Below are 22,867 nucleotides of genomic sequence, written 5' to 3'. Positions count from 1 at the left end.
ACACCCACATACGACAAGGGATGCCACTCAGCCACCATCGGGACAAAGGGTATCAACTACATTCTAGATCGTGGAATACTTCGGGAAAGAGAGCCGTCCAGCCATACACCCCTGCCCCTCCATACTCTGACCTTCCACCTGCAACCAAATTGTGGACATACTCCAACAACATGGAGAAGCTCCACCGCAAGTGGTGGACATCATCACAACTCCAAAATCTGACATGGAGAAGGCTGGCACCATTATTGGATGAGGACACCATATGATTGGTTGGGCTGATCGCATTATTGTACATGCCAGACTCATGTAGTTCATGGGTCCTAGCTAGTTTTTTCCTTCCATGTTTTGTTGACATACAGTTGCGCACATATCACACATGTTACTTTTGCTCTCATAGAGCCTTTGGGTCTTTCGTAGACAAATAAATCTCTCTCTCTCTCTCTCTCACTCACTCACTCTCTCTCACACACAAAATTGACAAGGACTACCATTTCTCGGCTCCAATTTTATGTCCTAAATTCATCAATATGTCAAGTTGTTGCTCATATAGTTTGTGGTGCAAGGCAAGGCTATTAGGGATCCACAATTAAATGTAAAAAATACAAGATCACTATCTTTTGAGATTGTGTGTATCTAAAATCTATTTTAGGGTACAACTTATTCAATTCCCCTATGAAAGGTCAATGGGTTTCTTCATCCTCAAGGTGAAGCGACTGATGACTTCTAGAGAGACCACCCATCAATCACAAGCACTTCTTAATACAAAGAATATGCAACATTGCAATAGATTTGGTGCTTTGAAGATATCGGCCATGTATCCCAGTTAGATACTCTCTTCAACACAACTATTGATAGGGGATGGTCACCAAACATTGCATGCCTAAAGCCAAGCACCCATCCACTACCATATCAGCACGAGTAGCCCTCATCTTGATCCAGCATGCTATTACTTCACGACATGTCCATGTTAGGTTAATCATTTCTCCCAAATCTGGTGGTCACTTGCTTTCCACATCTAAGGGCATTCAAGTATAGTAGACTATGTCACCATCCATAAAGCTGGTAACTACAAGACCATTATGGTGGATTATAAGATGGCTAACATATAAACCTCTACCTAACAATCCCTTGTGATTAGCTTTGTGGAAAGTAGGAATAAGAAATGGACCGAAGGGCAAGCTCAGCTATGTATTGGATCAAATCTTTACCCTTAGGACCATCATTGAGGAAGCACATGCTAGGTCTGAAAAAGTCTTTATCTTCAAAAGGACTTCTGCATTATCTTGTGCAAGAAACTATATTATAGGTTTAAGGATCTTGGTTTGTCACCTGAGCTGTTAAAACCTTGGACACTATACCGCGTAAAAAATACTTTTCTGGCCATTGGTTTCTCACCTCATGTGATTAGCGAGTTGTGTTGATTTGGGTTGTTATAGCCTTCTATATATTAGATGAACAGTAGAGGCATCAAATATATCATCAAAGACTGGTAATTTATCCACGTGGATAATGAGAAACAGGAACCATCTGCTGGCGACTGGTACCGAACCCTCCCAGAATTTGCAAGATGCGTGAAAGAATTGCTATCTGAGGGAGAAGATCAAAAGAAGAGATCTAATAGGATAAAGATAAGTAACAGGCCCCTCAAAGTAATGCCGCCCCAATCTCAAGAAGGATAATATCATGGTTCACTATGAATAATCACAGACCGTGCCTACATATCTCCCAACACAAATGGACTTTTACAGCCCTGGTTGTCTTCAAGAGCACATGTCACACTTGGAGAATCATCATTGGTTAGCTCCCACCATCTCGGAATTGAGACAAGGCTCTATGGTGATCCACAATCATGGACAGTCAGCAACACATGCTGCCTTCGTGAGATTAGGAAGATACAGTATAGTTTGAGAACAAAGGTAGGTACAATTACCTTTTTCAAAGGGTTTTGGGCCCTTTCTTCATTCGGTATCTGTGTCTAGGTATATTTGAATTCTTGAGACTACACAGCTTCGAGAGGAGCTAATGAGGGACAAAAATAGCTTACAGAAAAGAAGCAGCCCTCCTCCAAGACTACAGCAAGAAGCTGGTAAAAACAGTGTGTTTCTGGGGCCGGTGGTAACCTGACTGCTCAGCAGGCATTTGAGACTTCGTACTGAACAAGCAGCAGATTTATGGTTATACATGGAAGATAGTCACGGCTCAATGAAGGGTTTCTGATGGTGCATTGTCTGCATCAGCTACAATTTAGCCTCTGTTCTGCTTCTTTTATTGGAGTTTTCTTAGGTTTTGATGCACACCATTGTGGATGTTTCAGTTAACGTCACACTGCCCCCGTCTCTCTGCGCCAACATGGAGATCTCTTCTATCAAGAGGCCTCGACCCAAATTCCAAATGACTCCCATCGCCAGTTTCTTTCATTCAACCCAAGACGGAGACAACAGGCAGCAATCACGAGAGCCCTCGGATAGTATGCCCCTAGTAGACAGACCAGGAATGTTCCCCCACAAACTGTAGAAATAGAAAACAAGTACTAAGTTACAGATGCAGTGCCTACAGAATGACCCCCTTCTTCCAGACAGGCATTTGTACTTAAGATATGCAGAGTTAGCTCACCACATGCTTCAGCCATCATAGGGGCTACTTTGTACCTCTGTCATTCATATGGTAGGTAACTAAATTTGCCTCTTTTATGATAAAGTCACTTCATGGACTCGTTGCAACACTTTTTGGCCTAACAGACCCTTCAGTCTTTGTTTGAACCTGTGAGACTGAGAGAAACAAACTAATATTATAGGGTCACAAGCAAAAGTTGTATATCGAGTCGGATCCACCAACAGCTATCATCTTCTCGAAGACTGAAGACCATACATGCTCCGTCAGTGACCATGAATGCAAACTCTTACTTACCACCATTCTAACGACACTTATATGATAACTTTTCAAACTAACTGTGCATTCAATTTACATGCCAGGAGGATTTGTTGGACAACTTAAAGTAATGTAACTAGACCATTCTCTGTGCACAACATACGCACTCGGTCAGGAGAATGTGACATGGAGATCAAATGCCCAGCATACTACAGGTTACGACAACTCCCATTTTAGAGGGTTTTTGCCAGAGCAGTAAAATTTGCCTGCATGAGATCTGACAATACACCCTTGTCCTCAGCACACTGGGAAGTTGATCACCTGGGATAATACAATCACAAAGGCAACAGGAGAGTACATGGCAGCTGCTTTTAGCATCACCTCCACCTCAGGGTAGTGCCAAAATTATGAATATTGTTTTTTACAAGCTGGCTTCATGAAGGAATCCATGGAATGTATCATGTTTCTACTAGGAATGCACAGCATTTATCCAAACAGTAATGAACATGCCAGCCTTCTCATAGGAGAGTGCTGAACTCCTTTGTGCAGCTGACGGAAGCTGAAACTGCCATAGAAAGTGAGCATGGAATCTGTCACACGTTGCAGGGCACACCTCGACTTCGCCTCAAAGAACAATGGCACAGGAATACAAACACTGCAGATTCAGCCATTCTAAGCAATTGGAAAACTTGGGGATGCAGCTAGCCAAATAGGCTGAGCAAATTATTTGCGTAGGCCATTGCTTTGACATTCGGATGAGGCTGCCATACAAAGTCAAAAGAAATGAGGAAATTAGCAAGTTTGAACCCCAATATCTAATTCTAAGATCCACAAAAAAAGCCATGTCTTACAACTGCAGCAAAGGTTCTGATATCTGGCTTGAATTCTGGGGCTTTAAACTTTATGTATGCTCCCTTATTGCCCATCTGCAAGTGCACAATTAATGTCAATCTAATGACTCTAGGCAGCCTCGGAATGTTTCCAATTAATAAAGATTATTAACAGAGGGGTTAAAGTGATTGTTACCTGATCACAATAGTTAGGGGCTGAGAATACTGTAATCAGCTTGCCATCATGCTCAATCTGATAGCCCTCATCCTTGACCTCATGTGATCTGACGACAAGCTCTGAAAACAGCACACCAAATCAAAACATGTTAAGTAAAATCAACAAGAACAAAAAAAGAATTGAGCTGTAAGTGGGGGTTTTTTTTAATATATTAATTTCACATAGAAACATTAACCGCAAGATGTTGGACTGCCTTTTCCAATACACATGTTGGATTTTTTTGAAGTCAATGCCCGAAACTTGATGGATCAGAGAGGCTTGTTGGAGTCAGTGCCTGAATCCAAGGATTTGACTTGTGTTGGCATAGAAACGGGTTTTCCAGATACCAAGGTTCTTGATATGTTGGCACAGAGAAGGCTTATACATGTGCCTGGACTTTCGATATATTGGCACTGGGAGGGTTGTCACATGCATCCCGCGCTTGTGTGCCATGGACATGACTATACAGGAAAAGTGCAAGACCCTGTGGTCGGACACCTTCCTCGTTGTGAGACCTTGTCCAGGGATGTGTTAGCCAATGTGCCACTGCAGGTGTGTCAGGGTCAGTTCTGCACGTCCCCCACACGTCAGTCTTGCTAGTGCCGCAGATCGATGTAACCCTCTTGAATGATGTATTGGTGCCCCACACACTTATTAGACCTATTGGCACGGGTACTAGTCAGTATCAAATGTCTAGGCCCAGGGAGCCCTACTATGTCTAAACCCATCTGAGGAACAATACCAAGAACCGTGGAGGATCACGTGTGAAACGCAAGCCAATAATGATTTTTGGGCTACAAGTCGGTCGGTCCTTCACACAGCCAACCAGCTTCTCCTTCCCCCTAGCCTCTATATAACAGCGCTCTACAGTCCCTTCATCCCTACGTCACCTGATTTCTGGACCTGCCTTGTGTTTTCTGGCCTGTAGGCTGCTCCAGGCATGCATACAAGGAATAGGAGAATGGAACTGCAGGGCACAGTAAGGCTCATCAGGCTAGTCTGTCAAGTTACAGCTAAACATTAGTTAAGGAAATTCTTGGCCAACCACACGACCTCATGTGTGTCTCTATCGTGGAAACGTATGATGCAAACGCAAAACAATGCATTCCTTGTTTCCTACAATAGACTAATGGCCAGATCAAGAATGAAGCAATGAGTTGATGTTGTATGCGGCATAATAAGCATCAGACAGCATCAGGTTGATGCCATGTTTGGGCACTTGAAGGTGGCCAAGGCAGCAAGTATGGACACACGAAGTAATGTTGGCCAAACTAGCCAAGCAGGGCCGCCTCCCTCCTTTGGAGCACTCCCCACATTCCTCTTACCTACTGTTCAAGCAGCCAGCACTTGGGGTAGCTGGCTGTCACATGCACCCCCCACTTGCATGCCACATGGACAAACTAGACATGATTATGTGAAGATCAGGGTTAGCGATGAACATTCTGTCCCGACATCAAGCCCTAGTTCAGGGACTTGTCAGGCCAGTCACCATCAGGGTAGGTTGTGGGTAAGGTCCAAGCAACTTCCCTGTGCCTGGCAGCTTATTACACCGTCAGGCACCAGACATCAGGCCAGATCAGGTAAAAGGAAATATGCAGCTTCTCGACAGCATAAAGGGTGCAAAGGTGCCCTGTAAATAGGCCCGTGACCTCATTAATTCATCATTTGACTCTAAGCTTGGGCAGGCAAGTCCCATGCATCAGCAAGAGCATCCAGAGGCATCAAAGACCAACGCATCAGGACTTCATTTCAGCAAAGGACGGGGGCAGTAGGAAGGATATATTCCAGAGATAGCCGTAGATGGGTTGTTCAGGCAGATAATTGTTCAGATCAAACATTCGTTGTCAATCAAAAAGGTGAAGGCAAAGCCTTTTCTCAGGGCGGCTACAAGCCAAAGACCTGGCCCCAACTTGGGAGGGATCAAATGCCTATGACCACGTTTGGGTCTCGCCTTTTATAGGGCGCGAAGGTGGAGATGTATCAAGATTGGCCTTCAATAGGCACGGTGATTTGGGCTCATTGGCGCCACGTGATGCGAGAGATCACAGTGGCGATACCAGACATGATACAAAAGATCACAATCAAACCTACAAATGGAACTTGACCACTCATGACTTTAACTACAAATCTCTGACCCCGGCTCGAAAAACAAAATTAAAAATTTAACTACAAATGGAACTTGACCACTCATTACTTTAACTTACATTAGTCTACTCAAAACATATAAAAGAGAAAAAACACACAAGATTTATATAATTCAAATTTCGGGGGACATCCCAAGCAAAGAACCCTTGACTCACACATAGAATCTTCCTTTGAGATAGAAAGATTAGAAAACGCAATGAAAGCTTTTTTTGATTTTGTAGTAGAGATTTTTGACTTGCTCGGGGTATCTTTAGTTCCTTCATCTCATCTTCATCTTCAACCTCAACAACTAAGTTGGTGTGGTTCTTTTCTTGCTCTTTAGCCAGACGCTTGAAGCATTTGTCTTCAATATGACCCAACTTCTTGTAGAAGGTGCATTTGAAAGTTCCCCCTTTATTTTTGTCCTTCTGTTTGATGAAGAAACTTTTCTCCAAGTCAAGACTAGTGGCATTGTGGTCTTGAAGCCGTATGTCTTCATCAATGAGAATTGTCACCATCCTGTCATATGCCATCTCACGAGACACTCGGAATGTAGACAACACTTCCTTGAATCTGTCTATTGCTTCTAGACTAGACAAGAGAACTGCCTTTTTATCATCCTCATTAAATTTTGCATTTAATGCTATGAGTTGTTGTAGAAGTGGCCTATTGTGCCGAGATACTGTTAGAGAGTGTGATGTTCTTTCATTTTTAAAGTATAGTACTTCTGCTTGAGAAGTACCTTAGATTTATTTATCTTGTTTCCAAACAAATTATCAAGCTTATCCCATACCTCTTTTGCAAATTTGTCAAAGTCGAGGTGGTGTATGAGATTATTGGCGAGACTGAGACCAGTATGTACCAAAGCTTTATCATTTTGGTTGATCCCTCCTTTCACTTCCAGAGATGTCGCTGTTCCCTCTGATTTTTCCTCATTACCTTTGACAATGCTCCAAATCCCTTCCCTCATTAGAAGTTAGCTTGCCAAGCTGGGAAGTTAGCACTAAATTTTTTTCGAAGGAGTAGCTGCTTGTATTGAGATTCATGGCTAACATGGGGCCTGGGCTAACCAAGGGCACTTTTTCCCTTTGGGTTTTTCCCCTTGGAGATCTGGTGTGAAAGAACACCATTCACTTTATTTGTATTATGATATTATGGAGTTGACCTACATTCTTCACAAATTCCAATTTCCAATGCAATCCACATTTGCATCTCCATCTCTCACCATCTCTGTGATCTTAGTGTGCTATGTATTTCTGTGTGTGGGTGCAACTCCCCTCCTCAGCCAACAGTGGTATCAGAGCTACAGGGACTGTTGGACGCCGCTCGAGGCCCTCTGGAAGGAGTTGCTCCCCTCCAAGGCCAACAATGGTATCAAAGTTGCAGGGGCTACTGGACACCACCGGGGGACTTCAGGGACCCTCTGGACGGAGTTGCTCACCTGCCCCTTCACCGTAGACCTATTCGCCAGCGGGCGTCCGGCCTAGCCGCTGACGTTGCTTCAGCCACCCTTGCCTAGTGCCCCCACTACCCCCTGCACCACCCGCCGCCCGTTTTGGCCCGCTAACCCGACGGCACAACTGTGGGGAGTTCCGCCACTGCCCAGTCCACAGGTGGAGCTCCGCCCACTTTGTGCCTTGCGTAGCATAGCCCTACATTTAAAGTTTTGTGGGGACCTTCCGTCTGTCGCCGTTTTGCAAGTGCCGTCCCTCGACTTCGTCGTTCCTGCCTCGATCACTTCTAAGTGGCAACCGTTGGTATCTTTGCTATCCGCTGCCTCCACAAGCCTCCCTCGCTGCAAGCCACCACAAGGACCCCACCGCTTCCGTCTCAGGGCACCTTCCCATGCAGCGTCGCACTCTCCAAGCTTTAGGCGTGTGGTCGACGTCCGTCAACTAGGCTGCTCCAAGCCTGATCTTCACTGCCCATTAGCTGCTACTGTGCTTGAACCCCGAGATCAACACCTTCAGAGTGCTACTTCTCTGTTGTGATAGTTGGTCACCCGTCCCCCCCTCCACCATCTCAAAAGTACTACTTTGGATTTCTATTTTTCGGGCTTTTGTGAATTACATGCTTCCGTGCAAAATTCCAAGTGCAAGCAACAATACAATGAAACATTCCAAGTGCAAGCAACAATACAATGAAACATTCCAAGTGCAAGGTTCAATAAAAATTGGAGATTTTTTGAAAGTTGTGCTTAATTGCACAATTACACAAAATTTTGGGACTTATGCAATTTATGTGCAATTGGCACAAAATTCAGCCCAACAATGCATTAAAATTTGGAGCTTTTCCCATTTGTGCGCAATTGGCACATCATATAGCTCAGTGGTGCACAAAAAATTGGGGCTTTTCATTCTACAAGCCTTGTTTGGATGTTTGTGCAATGAATGTGCAAGGATTTGGATTGCACGTGTCGTTTCAGGACACTCCAAACACTTATTGCAACCTTGTATTTGAGGCAAAAAGTTTGCTAAGGAACTTGTGATTGCCTAGCATAGCACTCCGGTGCATTGGGTTTTTGCTTGCAGGTGCTTTTTACAGCATACATGGTTGCAAGTGTTTGCATATCTCTTAGCACAGAGATTTCATCATTATGGCTAGAAATACAACTGATATAATGGGGAGGACAAAGTGGATGGCAATAATTACTCCTTGTGGAGTTTCATGGTCTGAAACCTTCTTGTGGCCAAAGGTTTACGGGGTTACGTATCAAGTGAAGATGTACACCCTACAGACATAGCACCTAATACACCTGGCCGTGGTGCTCAGTAAGCTACACCAACTGCTCCTCCCTCATAAGAGCAGAAGAGCTGGGATACTCGTGATGCCCAAGCGATGGCTTTGATTGCTTTGCCAGTAAAGCGATCAATAATACCGCATAGCAAGTCTTGCAAGACCTCACAGCGAGCTTGAGATGAGATTAGAGTTGCCTTTCTTGAAAGGGAGTTCGAAAATGTGTCCATGAACGATGGGGACAGCATGGTTGATCATCTTACAAAGGTCCAAGATCTTCGGAAGCAATTGCTTAACATTGATGAGGTCATTCCCAAAAAGGAGTTGGTCTCCAACCTCCAGGACACTATCATCACTGCCAAAAAAACGTATCTGAATTTCCACAAATCACTCACTATCTATACAGGAAAACCTGTAACCAATCTTGTTTGAAGAGCTAGTTGATTTGTTGCTACAGAAGGAGCAGAATCGAAAGAATGAATCTTCCATCATGCGTGGCAGTGATGGGGCTTTTGTTGCCCAAGGCAAGGGTAAACCCAAAAGCAATTTTCCGCCGAAGGCTGATTTGAGACAGTCTTCACAAAAGGCTAAGAATGATGCAGACAAGCCCGAGAAAGAGGATAAATGTCACTACTACACAAAGTTGGGTCACTATGTAAATGAGTGCAGAAAACGACTTGCAATGGAGAAGAAAAAGGAAACCAGCATGGTTGTAGATTCTTCTTCATCACCTGCAATGAAAGATGATGCGTCTCTTGTGCAAGAAGAGTGGACTTTTCTTACTTGCAGTTATGATGCATCATTAAAGCATGTGTCTCTCAGTGTCGATGAAAGACTTGACACATGGTGGTGCTTCTAAACACAACCTCTCAAAGGAATTTGTTTAAGATGCTTATGGCTGCCCTTGTGGGCAAAACAATAACATGTGCAAAATATTCTTCTTATCCAGTCAAGGGAGTTGGTGAGGTGAACCTCACAATAGCAGATGGAGCAAACTTATGTCAATTAAATGTATTGTATGTACCTGGAGGCTGGGATTAAAAAGAATTAAATGTCAGTCTTCTCTTATGCTAGAAGAGGATATGCAGTGAGCTTTGAAGACGACAGGTGCACAGTCAGGGACCGTGAAAGTGGCTATTCATTAGTCACATCTAGCACATTGTATCATGGGTTATACAAGCTTGATAGGTTTAACGAGAGAGAGCATGATGCTCATGTGGTTACCACTCTAACACCTGCCATCACAAAGGCTCTCTCACGAGAGTTTTCGAAAAGCTTTGGGCTTATTGCCATTTGGGGATAGATCAACCACGAGTTCACATCATCACTACGGGGGGGATTTGTAGCCATTTATATGGTAGTGGTGTGGACATAGGCTAATAATGGATCGAGGCATTTTTTCCCTCCTTAGGAGGTTTTCTCTCGAGCGTGTACACTGTGTACACACTCTTATAAGTGTGTAAGTGACCTTATCATGTCACTTCACTTGTACTTCACTCATTTTCATCAATCTACTAGTGTTGTGCTTCTCTCTCCTCTCTCCTTGCTTGTTGCATCTATGTGTGTTGCAACCTTTGGCACCATTCCAACATCTCTCCCCTCATTGATTTCCTTGACCAATGATGGGCTGGGCTACACCACCACAAAGATCAGCTATGCAGAGAGGCACGAAGGCAGACCGCAGATACCTCACAGCCCACCATCACAAGTTTCTTTCATCCAACCCAAGATGGAGGCCCTCGCCGGTAACGATGAGATACCTAACCCGGATGCCCCTACTCAACGGAGACTACTCGATAGAGACCAGGCAACGCGCATTGATAGCACATGTGCCACGGATGCCACCCCGCCTAAAAGGCATCTCCCAAGACAGAGCAATTCAGGTGCAGCAAGCTAGACAGCCAAGACCCATTGGTACAAGGAGATTCTCCACCCGACAGCTTCAGATCCAAGAGATCCTCCAAAGATATAGGAGTGCCCCTCAACAGGCAGTGGATGTGGGAGAGCCTCTATATAGTCATAGATCTCAAGGACCCACTTGGATCCCCTCACGTTGTATCATTGTAGCATTGTACCAGAGGCACTTACAGGGCTGTTGTTTCTTCTCTCAGTTTTAGTTGGATTTTTCTATCATGTTTTTTTCAAAGATTTTGTCACTTTATGGACACATTGTAACACTTTGGTCTCATAGACCCTTTGGTCTTTTGTAGACATTAATATAACTCTCTCTCTCTCTCTCTCAAATTTGAAAGCAGCATAGCTCTATTATCTAAAGCTTCCCCACACAACTATCCTGCCATACTAAACAAATAAAACCTTCCAAAATTAAAACAGTGAGACAACTTCGATCTTTAATAATTAAGTAAGGTGCTCATTTTATCTCATCAAGGTCATGGCATATGCAATACAATAAAATTTGCCATTTTGGCCACAAATCCTAGCCCTGTCTGGCCAATAAGCCAACACTACATAATGTCATGCAATCAAGTTTCAACTCAGAGGCTCATGGTTACCTAGATTATTTTCTTGCAGAAAACTCTTCGTGACATCTGAGCCAAAAGCTACACCAACCCCCCGTTTGCTTGGTGACCTACCCAAACCGGGATAGGGATCACTCCATAGCAGCTCACACATTAGTCCTGAATAGAAATGAAGCATCATATGCCAAAACTATAATCCCAGTTCCATCATGTAATCAGATCACTTGTATAGTGTATGAAAACTCAGGTATGCATCCACATGCAACATACCTTCATCAGGTGGCTCAATGAATCGATCTATGTTCCGTATATCAGAGAGCTTGACACCATCTCTGGTAAAAAGGCCTCCGTGTACAACGAATACTTTCCCATTCAGCAAGTGCGCCAATGGTAAGCAGCAAAAGACTTCAGCAAACAGCTCTGCCATCGTTTCATTGAACTTTGCCTTCACTTCCCCTTCGAATCCATAAATTTTGTTCATACTTTTGCTCTCATGGTTACCCCTTGAGAGATGAACACCTGCAGATCATTGAAACAAAGGCCTTCTTTAATTTTATATTAGGTTTGACCTAGCAAGAAATCAGACAAGCGCTCACCCACCAGAGCTGCATTAAAGTGACACAATCCAGCAGATGGCAACCCATTCGGCAGGAGGGGCGCCCTTCAAAGCCACTTAATCAGACGGCAACCCCGGATGGGGTTGCCTTGGTCTGAAGCCACTATTACTAAGCCTAGAGATTAGACCATGTCAAAACAGCATAAAATACCACCTTGTGGATAAAGGCACTTGAAGGCAAAGAGAGTGAAGATGACTTCCACTGAGAAAGATCCTCGATCAACAAAGTCCCCATTGAAAAGATAAGGGTTCTCATCAGACGGAAGCCCATTAAGTTCAAAAATATTCAGCAGGTCATAATACTGCACTCGGTTTTAGAAGAAGAGAAAAAAATTATTATCACTATAGCATGCATGACCAAATCAGAAGGTTACATTGCACTGAGATCCAATCATAACACAAAAGTTGGTACTCACCTGACCGTGAACATCACCACAAACAGTAAATTGGCCATTTTCAGGAACTGTAACATCCACTAGAGACGGAAGGGCAACTAGAATCTTCTGCATTTGAAGCAGAATTTGGAAAGCAAATCTTCAAGCAAAACGGGCAGCCCAAAAGAATAATGTCACTAATGAGCAAAAAGATCATGAAAGAAAAAGAAGACAAAAGGCATAAGCACCACCACTGCATATCCTAAGCACCGATACACACACCGTTTGTGTATTTTTTTCTGTTGTTTGAAATCCTCCATCATTGTCCTTATGAAATCGAGGGTGATAGTCTCGCCTTCAAACCTGGGCCCTTTGTAAGACTTTTCCACGTCTAGGGGCACGATAAAAGAAGTATTAGTATCAGCAAGAAAGTTGGTCCTTGTCTCTGGGACGTGCCAATGCACATGGGAGGACAAATGAAAGGAGATTACCTATGGAATGATAGTCCAATGTCTCTGCGATAGATATCTTTTCATACTCGCTACTTGCAATCGCTTCCTCAAATCTCATCTTTTGCACAGATTTTTCGCATTCACGGAGCTTTTTCATAGCATCTGGATCTTTGGGTACTATCTTAGCTACCTGCCAGCAGCACATAATGTAAGAGATTCCCCCATAATGGCTCCAATGCAAGTGACACACATCCACATACATTTTAACAGAGCTCAGTCTTAACCACTTGAGCACACCTGCTTGAAATCTTTTAAAGCTTCCTTAAACTTCCCCATTGCTAGAAATGCGGCTCCCCGCCGATAGTATCCCTACATCAGGTGATCCTACAAGATGATTAACACACTAGCAACAATTGAGACACCACAGAGAACAGAGCTGAATCTTTATTCAGATCGAAAACACTTGTAAATTTGAATACTACAAGAAAACGGAAGTGCTTACCTTCACATATTGTAGATCAATCTCTATAGCTTTTGTGGCGTCTTCAACTGCACTGCCATATTCCTCAAGTTTTGTATGGGCAAATGCACGATTTGCCCAGTATACAGCATTGTTGCTGTTCAAATTTATAGCCTGAGTGTAGAGGTCTACTGCTTTTGAGAACTTGTGAGCTGAAGAGGTGAGAAAATTCATTAGGACCCACAGCAAAAGCAATTAGGGGCTTAAAAACCTATCAAAAAGTCCACAACAACATGATACATACAACAATGTAAAGATTTCCAAAACTCAGCAAGAACAAACTGCAATCTTTACTTCAAACAGCCAACTTCACACGTGCATAGCAAAGATTAGGTTCTATGACATCCCATAAGCCCCGCCATGCTGAGGTCCTATGGCAGATTTGGCCAACCATCAACAGTGAGAAGCTGGACAAACTGCCACCAAGCAAAACTTATCTCCTGTAACAGCCCTGTACATGTTATAACCTCTCTTTCTTCTAATTTCATGAAAAGAGTTTCCACTTAGAGCTTTACCCGTTGCATATGGAGAGCCCCGGCTAGCAATATCCAAATTCCATATACTGGTATGGGTTTGTCACCAGTTGGACATAAACCTCATGCTTACTGGTTTTGAGTGAACTCCTAGTCAATTTAACTGGACTCTGAAGAATGTAAAAGGGTCTTAGCACCTGTACATGAGACCAATATGTCAAGTACAAGCTATTGAGAATGGGGGATTGTTCCAATACAATATGTGCATTGCATCATTTATATCGTTTGATGCATGGAAAACGTCTAGAATGAATGCATCATTTTGCATAGGATCTTACCAGTTCTTACCACACGTGTAATGGCCATCGGGGCCGGGGAAGGCCTGCGTGCGCCTTAGTGCTTGCAGTGTGTGTATCTGACTTGGGATTATCAATGTGAACAAGTGGTCAGTGTGTCTACAACCCCATTCTATATTCTTGTTTAAATTTATACTCAAAGATTCACACCTCATTTAAATAAGAGGGCAGGCACTTTACAAAAGGAGCTCCCATCATGGGTAAAAGGATGCCTCCACACACATGGGGCCCACCTCACCTACACACGGGTGATGCATGCATACCCACTCCCACCTTCAAAATACGATTCACCACCTTCGGAAAAGGATGGTTGACTGCCCTAATGCTCTGCAATACCTGCCACCTCCCTGTCTGATGCCTTGCAGAACCACATCACCAAAGCCCTCGGCTGCTCCACCTAAGTTCCACTCTGCTCCTCCCTTTGTAGCAGCCATGCAACCCTCCTTTTCTGTTATTCTACCTGAGGGCAATCTATCTACCTCTGCACACCCTTTGTAACCCCATGGACAGCTTGTTCTGCCCATGAGCAATTCCTTGGGAAACCTGTTCCATCTGTGCACGAGGGAACTGTTTTCCAGATTGTTGAATTCCTTGATAGTGCGAACATTTGGTGTCACCAAATGTGATATAAGCTCCGAAAAATATGCGTACAAGCTTTGGGAATGGGGGTTTATCTGTTAGCAGTCATCTCCTGTCTTACCATATTACACTGTAGGGAGTGAGGGCCAATGTTGTGGGTGTGACCGCCCGTGTGTGAGTTTCTCCATTTTTTCCTCATTGTCCATTTTCCCATTTTAGCTAGTCATGGGGTGATATCTTTTTCCTTGGTCGGCTGTAAGTGTTTTGCTGGCCAGGAGGAGCCGACTGTGTGCTGGCCGACCAGGTTAGATGCTGGCCGACTAGGTATATCCTAGTCGTGAGCTCTTCTTATGAGGCTGTCGGCCTGTTTTGCAGTGGCCGACCAGCAGCCCCTGCCCATATATATTGGGCAGTTGCCCCCCACATCATTGTTGTACCAGATATCATGTATATAGCAGAGTTTCTACAGCGCTTCTGCATTTCTTTTGTCTCAGTTGTTTGTCTCATTTCCGAGCCCCAGGTGGCTTGAAGCATTCGAGATAGTGAGAACATTCGGGATTGCTGTCTTTGGTGCTAATTGGAGTGTTTTTGGGCCGTACAGGCAAGCAAGTGCAGCCTCTTTTTTTTCCCCACCCACCCTCCCTTCACAAGACCTCGTGAACCCCCGAGATGGTAGATTTGCTCGAGATGGCAGAGAAACATGTGAAGATCCCCACCCTCCCGGCGTTCCCGGTGGACTGACAATTGGACGGGAACAACTATGGCATCTGAAAGGTAATGATGGGAGTCAGAGTCTATTTTGGAGTCTTATGATTTGGCTGATTTCATCATAGTTGGAGTTCCAAGGCCAAAGTTGGAGGAGGAACCTCCACTATCCACTAAGAAAGAGCGGGAGGCCCAGGCACAGTTGTGGGATCGTGTCAATATGCCCGTGTGCTTTCTTTCATCTTCCTCAATCGCACACCCCAAGTGATCAATCATAGCAAACACATGACGCTGGCTCAAGGGATTTGGTAGCACTTGGCCTCTTTGTGCAATTGGGTATCGCCCATGAAAAGGATTTCCTTGGAAGTGCAGATGCAATTGATGAATCCTGCAAAGCCTTTGACGATGCGAGAGCACATCAACAAACTCCAGGCTCTTCAGCAGGAGGTTCTTCAGGCTGGGAAGGAGATATCATCAGAGGACATGGCCATCACCTTGTTGTCTCATCTATCCCCTCAATACTCAGCTTTCTATTCTTCTTTGATCACCAATGGGAGGCTCAACACCATTACTTGGGAGGAGCTTGTGCCAATGGTTTTGGACCAAGAGGAGCGGGTTCTTAACCCTCCACAAGGCGGAGATTATGAGGCTTTGACTGGCCAATGGTCGAAAGGCCGCAACAGCAATAGCAACAACAACAAGGGCAAAGGGAAGTCTTCACACGTGAAGTCTTCTATGAGAAAAAGCCTGACTGAGATCGTGATGCCTTAAAGGCCGAGTGGACCTGTAACCATTGTGGCCAGAAGGGTCACAACTAGAGGAAATGTCCTTAGCGGAGCACCGAGAAAGTTGTTGATTCCTCCGTTGCAGCCGCAAAGATTCCAGCTTTTGTGCACTTGGAGATTATGGACATCGGAGCTTCATCTTCTTCAAGCACGGAGGCGATTGGTCTAACCGTTGGAGATACTCGAGAGTGGATTCTAGATAGTGGTGCTTCCAAGCACATAACTCCTTCTCGAGAGTTGTTACAGCATCTTCGGAGGCAAACAGGTCACATCTTTATTGGTGACAAGTCCACTATCCCGATTCACAGTGAGGGCAGGTTGGAGATCGTTCCCGATGGCAAAGGGGGGAAGCATTACTCCCGTGTTCTTTATGTCCCATCTCTTGGCTTTCATCTTTTGTCAATGCATGAGAATTGAAAGACTCGCACGCGGGTGGAGTTTGATGAACATTTTGTTGCTATCCAGGTGGGCCGGAAGCCAAAAGCTGGAGGCCAAAATATCACTACTTATATTTTAAGTAATGATTTTTGGGATGAGGCGGAAGCCATAAAGCAAGCCGTTTCACCCCTCTACTTCATGTTGCGTCTTTTTGATCACAAGGGGTGTACGATGAGCTTGGTATACCACTACATGCAACGCCTATAGCAATGCATAACCACATGCAAAGCTTTGTCACTTGAGAGGTATGTACTTTTCACTTCAAAGTTAGTACATACTACTATGATCTATCATGTAATCATGAGTCTTGATGAGCGTTAAAACATAAATTGGGCAATTGCTAATGCATGACTACGTGCAGGGTTTCGGATCTCTCTCGGATTTGGAACGAAAGGTGGATTTGGTTTCATAAACCAATCCACATGGTGCTTCATCCTCTTTTCAAGGATGCAAATCCTTGGCATAATATAAAGCTGGTTTGCGGGTGGACATCTTATTTAGATAGAGTATATGCTACAGAGGAGCAGTCCATGTAAGTATTAATAAGCTTGTTACTTACAGGACTTCTCTCTTGAGTGTGCAAAGTAACAAGTACTAATAACTATTCACTTATATGTTTGGTTTGTGCTCTTTGAATAGCATTGAGGAGTCGCTTCTCTTCTCTCAAGATCGTGACAAATTTGCACAGGAGATCACCATGAGAGAGCTCATGGTGGGAAATCAATGGGCGATTGACTCCCACTTTGCAGACCTTGGCTCTTCGCACTCTCTCCCAAGAGCGCACTAGTGGTGCCGCAGAGCGCATTTGGAGTAAATGCGCGGACATCACAAAAAAGAGAAACAGGTAAACGTAATAACTTAAGACTCAGGACTCAAGAGTCGAGACACGATTGATGATTGTGTTATGTGGAGTATGTACATAAATTTATTTGCATGCTTGAATCTTGATGTTGCAGCTTGAGCACATCCAAACTAGATAAGTTGGTGTATGTAAACGCAAATCTTCGCCTACTTGAGAAGCTCAAGGAAACCAATGGGAGCATTGAGAAAGGAGGAGTTCTCAAGTGGAAGGTGAAGGAGATTGACGTCACGATCCTCACAAAGTTAGAGCGAGGATTGGAGCGGGGAGAGCAGATTGACCTTGCTTTATTCAAAGGTGCAATGACGAGGATCTTGCATATGAGCTTCTTCGAGAGGATGAGGCAAGCTTAAGGTGTGTTACACGAGCTCAGTCTCGAGCTACTACTCTACTTACTGCTGCCGAGCCGGAGGGTGCTGATCTTGATTTTCATTCTTCCCTAGAGGTGGGTACTTCTTCGAGCGTTTAGCTGAGACACACTGGAGGCACCGGCCGCCATGGCAGCCGGGGTTGTGGCAGAGGACCCAAAGGTCGAGGAAGAGCATGCTCTTTTGTCATGCAACAGATGATGCCATCAGATGAGGAGAGAGAGAGAGAGAGAGAGAGAGAGAGAGAGAGAGAGAGAGAGATCTATCTCTACGAGTCTCTCGGGCACTGATAGCTCAAGAGACTTAGAGGGGATAGCAACTAGCTCCTAGATTTTTTGAGCATTGACTACTTAGTATGACTGTTGACATTGACATTGAGATGACGACTTTGAGTATTGTTATATCTTTTTGGTTTCTAGTTTCTATGGTGATTTTGATATCTTGACGATCATATGATGATATATCATGATTCATATGATCATTTGACATTGATGCATCATGAATCATGGTCCATGGTATCTGTATTATGCATTTTGGATGATGTTATCTATGATGATTGATCTATGGTCTTTGATACTTTTAAGTTTCAATCTATCTTGAATAATGAATCTTGTGACTTGTCATTCTTGTAGATTGCATGAAAGTCTTTGAAATTGTGCATCTATCTTGTGAATTATAATTTTTTTGTAATATGTATGTATGATGTATATATATATAACAAATTTATAATTTATTTCTATAATTATAAATTTTCGAAACCTGCAGTTTTTTTAGTGACGGACGAAACCTTTCATAAAAAAACCTTCAAAACCTCAAAACGTTTCTCGTGACTATGGTACAGATGCGAGTGATGAATCCTGCAAAGTCTTTGACGATGCGAGAGCACATCAATAAACTCCAGGCTCTTCGGGCTAGGAAGGAGATCGTTCCTGATGGCAAAGGGGAGAAGCATTCCACCCAGGTTCTTTATGTCCCATCTCTTGGCTTTCTGTAACATGCAACGGAATTATGCGTAATGAAGGATTCTTTATCCTGGGCTTCGCGAGTCTTTAGCAATCCACTTTTATTACTTCAAACTTTAAGAGATGAGAGAGAGAGAGAGAGAGAGAGAGAGAGAGAGAGAGATGCATCTGTACATCTTATTGGGTCTCAAATTACCCACTGAAGGGCCCCCTCCTATTGCTAGGAGTATTTGCTTTATTATCTTTGAAGAGAATGAATCAAGGACTAACTTGGGATTGTAGATAAGCCATATACGAGACCTTTGAAAGACCAAGAGTCAAGTTGAACTGTACACGACTGTAGAAGCACCAATGATAACCGATCTCAAGCCTATGCACACTTCCAATGGAATGTAGGAAGGCGGCAAATCTGAGGCTAAGAGAAGGGGCTGATTGGGACTGTTCCAAGCTGTGTTTATGTGCTGTAAATGAATGAATGAATGTGTTTTACCTTCACCGATAGGGTTGTAGCAAAACGATGATATGTACAGATGCACTTTTGCATGAAGGCTGAAAACACAGGTTGTCACAAAATTCCTCAGAGCTTCTGTTTTTCTACTCCTCATGTGTAGCATATGGAGCCTAACATGACATACATGTATGGCTAGTGGAGCCTAACATGGTGTGTCTGTGTTGCATATGGAGCCTGACATGATGTGATTCACTGGGACTAGCTATCCTAGAGATCTTCTGTATTTATGTTCTGGGAAGGTAGTGTGGTATAGATATGTGGTAATGTAAGCTCCGGAAGGATCATGAGCCCTGGATATTTTAGTTGATACAACTGAGCAGATGGGTGTTTCTTCCAGTCTAGCTGCACTCGTGTGTGCATGACTTTGATTTTATATTTGGATGACTTGTCTTGTTTGCTTGGACAATGGCTAAGATTTTGGCCTGCCTTGTCCATGGGGCTAGGGACGCCTTGGCACCCTGTGGACATGTATGTGCACACCTGTTTGGGACTAGCAGGTGGTCTACATGTGTTTTGTAGGTGGTAAGTGTCCCTAAAAATCCAATTTATAGCTTTATGATTTCACATATTAACAATTATGGGTGCAGGTTCACACACACTTGTAAGTGATCCACTTTATTACTTCAAACTTTACAGAGAGATGAGAGAGAGAGATGAGAACTGTACACCGTATAGGGTCCCGAATTACCCGCTGAAGGGCCCCCTATTCCGTTACCAAGATAGTATTTGCTTTATTATCTTTAAAGAAACTGACCGTGTGACTGACGATAAGCCAAACGCAAGACCTCTGAAGACCAAGTGTTGGGCTGAACTGTGCACTGCTAAAGAAGCACCAAAGATGTCCAATCTCGAGTCTATGCACTCTTCCCAATGGTATGAGGGAGGGATGCAAATCTAGGGCTGAGAGAGGGGCTGTTTGGGACTACTCTAGACTAAGTATGAATGCTGTAAATGAATATGAATGCTGCGTTTTACCTTCACCAAGTGGCTGGAGCAAAACGATGATATGATGAATGCTGAAAACTGTATGGATGCACAAAACGCAAGGCTGAATGCTGAACTGATGCGTTTTAATAATGTAGATGGCTGAATGCTCATGCGTTTGAGGCGTCTAGGGCTGTAGGAGACAAATGCTGAAGTGAGGTGGCTGAAACTGCAATCGCTTATGCTCCTGAGGCTGCGGGCGGATGACAAGCGCTTGATTGCTCTCTTGCTGAATATGATGAATGATGGAATGATTATGCAAGGGCTGTATTTATATGGGCTGAATGAGCCAGTCGGCTGGCTACAGAGCTGGCCGACTGCTCATGTCCATAAATAATGTATAAATGCTGTGAAAAATGCTGAAAATAATGAAAAAATACCAGAAAAATCTTAGATAAATACTGGATGCTATCTGGGGTTCCTGCAATGGTCTAGATGCTATGCATGAATGATGTGCAATATGCAGGATGCTTTCTGATACAAACCCTAAGATTTCTACTGACTGTATATGCATGAATGCGTCTCTTTAAGTGGGTTAAGGGACTTAGACTGACTCACTGACTTGCTATGGCTGAGAATGACCTACATAGCTCGTGCTTGACTTATCTTGGCCTGAGGATTACAATGGGGTCACGGCGTACGACAGATGTTACACTGCTAATGATGAGCCAGTTTGTCACCATGCACTACAGTGCAGAGTGCATGTGACATTACCTCCTGCTTAGCTTGGCGGCAAGTTCATGGCTTCCAAGTAGAGTCCGCCAACAACTGGGGATACTCTTGAAAGAACAACTCGTCTAGCCATACGGCTTCGTGGGTACCTCAATCTCGGAATTTCGTATAGAACTCATGAATCCGTTGACCGGAACCATGCTTCCAACAATGAAGAGGGATCTGCACGGGCTCAATGACTTCTTCTTCGTCTACCACGTCTAGCTGTTGTTCATCTGAAACATCAAACATTTATGGTCCAACATATGGTTTTAGCCAAGAAACATCGAAAACATCATGCATCGTCCAACTGGTAGGCAATTTTAACTTCATGGAGATATCATTTAACTTTTTGACTATTGGGAAAGGTCCAAAACTACGGAATGAAAGCTTGGGACAACGTTTGCCCACTTGTTTCAATCGTTGTTTCATGATACGCAGATAGACCCAATCCCTTTCCTTGAAGTGGACATCTCGTCTAGACTTATTCGCATGTCTGCTATATGCTTCCTGTGCTTTGGTCAAGCGGTCCTTGACTGACTCAATGATCTCGGAAAATGCTTCCGTGGTTTTATTAGCCTCTAGAAATGGAGACACCAATCTTGTCAAAAGAGAAGAGAAACGGCGACCAAAGGCTGCTTCATATGGAGTCCGTCCGACACTGGATGAATGAATTTCATTCAAGATAGCTTGGACCAATGGAAGATAATGTTCCCATTTGGACTGCTGGTCATGATAGTATGACTTGAGAACATCAAAGGCCAACTGGTTATAAATTTCTATTTGGCCATCTGTCTGTGGATGGAATGCACTAGACAACTGCAACTTAGTTCCGAAGTTTTCAAATAATACCCTCCAGAAATGCGAAGTAAACTTGGAATCTCTATCTGATATAATGGTACTAGGTAAACCACAAATTGGGTACCAATGCTTGAAAAACAGACGGGCTACGTCCTCGACTGTGGCCGTATGCTTGCATGGGATGAGCATGCAGAATTTACTAAAGCGATCCACAATGGTGAAACACTGAGTGTTACAGGATTCGGTGGATGCTGGTAGAGGCCCTACAATGTCCATAGATATGTCGATGAAAGGTCCATCGGGGATAAGCAAAGGTTGAAGTAAACCAGCCTTCTTTGTATGTGGAATCTTTACTTTTTGACAAATCTTATAGGCTTGCACATGTGAATAGACATCACGCCTCATCTTTGGCCAATAAAAGGACCGTTCTAATTTCTCGAGGGTACTGTTGATACCCTTATGTCCTCCAACTAAGGAGTCATGGGCATCATGGAGAAGAGTTGATCGCTTTTCCCGAATGACACAGAGGCGGTTCTTGTAGAACAACCAACCGTTATGTACTGAATAGTGGCCAGGCTCAGAATTGAGGACCAAACTGTACGGAGTACCAAAACTCAGGGGAGTCGACATATTGATCTTTCATACTATCTAAGTCCTTCCCCGTGATTTCAAGAATGGTAGATTCTTGGAGTGCTTGGATGCTGGCCTTTCGACTAAGAGCATCTGCTACTGGGTTATGCTTACTAGGGATATATTCAATCATTCCTCCAAACTGTTGGAGGAGTTGACTCCACCTGGCCTGTCGATCACTCCACTGAAAACTGGGCATAGTTTGAAGCCACTTAAGCGCTTGGTGGTCCGTTTTCACTGTGAAAACCTGTCCATAAAGAAAAGGCTTCCAATGTTTGAGCGCTATGATCACACCCAAAAGCTTTTTGGCATATACCGAATAATTCTTTTCAGCGACATCCAACTTTCTACTGTAATATGGCACAGGTCTATTGTCCTACTGGAGAACTGCACCTATGGCTCCATTGCTTGCATCGGTAATGACCTCGAAAGGTTCATCCCAACATGCTAACTTTAATACAGGGGCTTCTGAGGCAGCTTTCTAGAGT

The 22,867-nt window shown here is 43.9% G+C and overlaps 1 protein-coding gene across 12 annotated transcripts in view; it reads right to left on the bottom strand.

Annotated features, from left to right (window-relative positions):
• Window positions 1-2,934: 2,934 nt before the first annotated feature.
• Window positions 2,935-22,867, bottom strand: part of LOC147614265 (serine/threonine-protein phosphatase 5-like) — an 89,306-nt gene continuing 69,373 nt past the window's right edge. For 6 of the 12 annotated variants that reach the window (XM_086780817.1, XM_086780820.1, XM_086780818.1 and 3 more), the window contains 11 exons: window positions 13,200-13,369; window positions 12,995-13,066; window positions 12,737-12,887; window positions 12,528-12,636; window positions 12,288-12,405; window positions 12,026-12,173; window positions 11,526-11,774; window positions 11,289-11,414; window positions 3,895-3,995; window positions 3,720-3,794; window positions 2,935-3,629 (listed from right to left, as the gene is read on the bottom strand). In XM_086780817.1, the coding sequence (XP_086636943.1) occupies window positions 3,570-3,629; window positions 3,720-3,794; window positions 3,895-3,995; window positions 11,289-11,414; window positions 11,526-11,774; window positions 12,026-12,173; window positions 12,288-12,405; window positions 12,528-12,636; window positions 12,737-12,887; window positions 12,995-13,066; window positions 13,200-13,369 (1,379 nt within the window). In that variant the 3' untranslated portion in view covers window positions 2,935-3,569. Of the gene's footprint in view, window positions 3,630-3,719; window positions 3,795-3,894; window positions 3,996-11,288; window positions 11,415-11,525; window positions 11,775-12,025; window positions 12,174-12,287; window positions 12,406-12,527; window positions 12,637-12,736; window positions 12,888-12,994; window positions 13,067-13,199; window positions 13,370-13,461; window positions 13,634-13,732; window positions 13,888-14,028; window positions 14,106-22,867 lie in introns of those variants that run through there. The other 6 variants (XM_086780822.1, XM_086780827.1, XM_086780825.1 and 3 more) reach the window with 4 other exon arrangements.

Source organism: Cibotium barometz, chromosome 42 (assembly GCF_041138505.1).
Source record: "Cibotium barometz isolate CiBa-2024 chromosome 42, ASM4113850v1, whole genome shotgun sequence".
In the NCBI taxonomy this organism is placed as follows: domain Eukaryota; kingdom Viridiplantae; phylum Streptophyta; class Polypodiopsida; order Cyatheales; family Cibotiaceae; genus Cibotium; species Cibotium barometz.
Note: the sequence above shows the minus strand (reverse complement) of the source record. Positions and strands in the feature narration are given on the sequence as shown.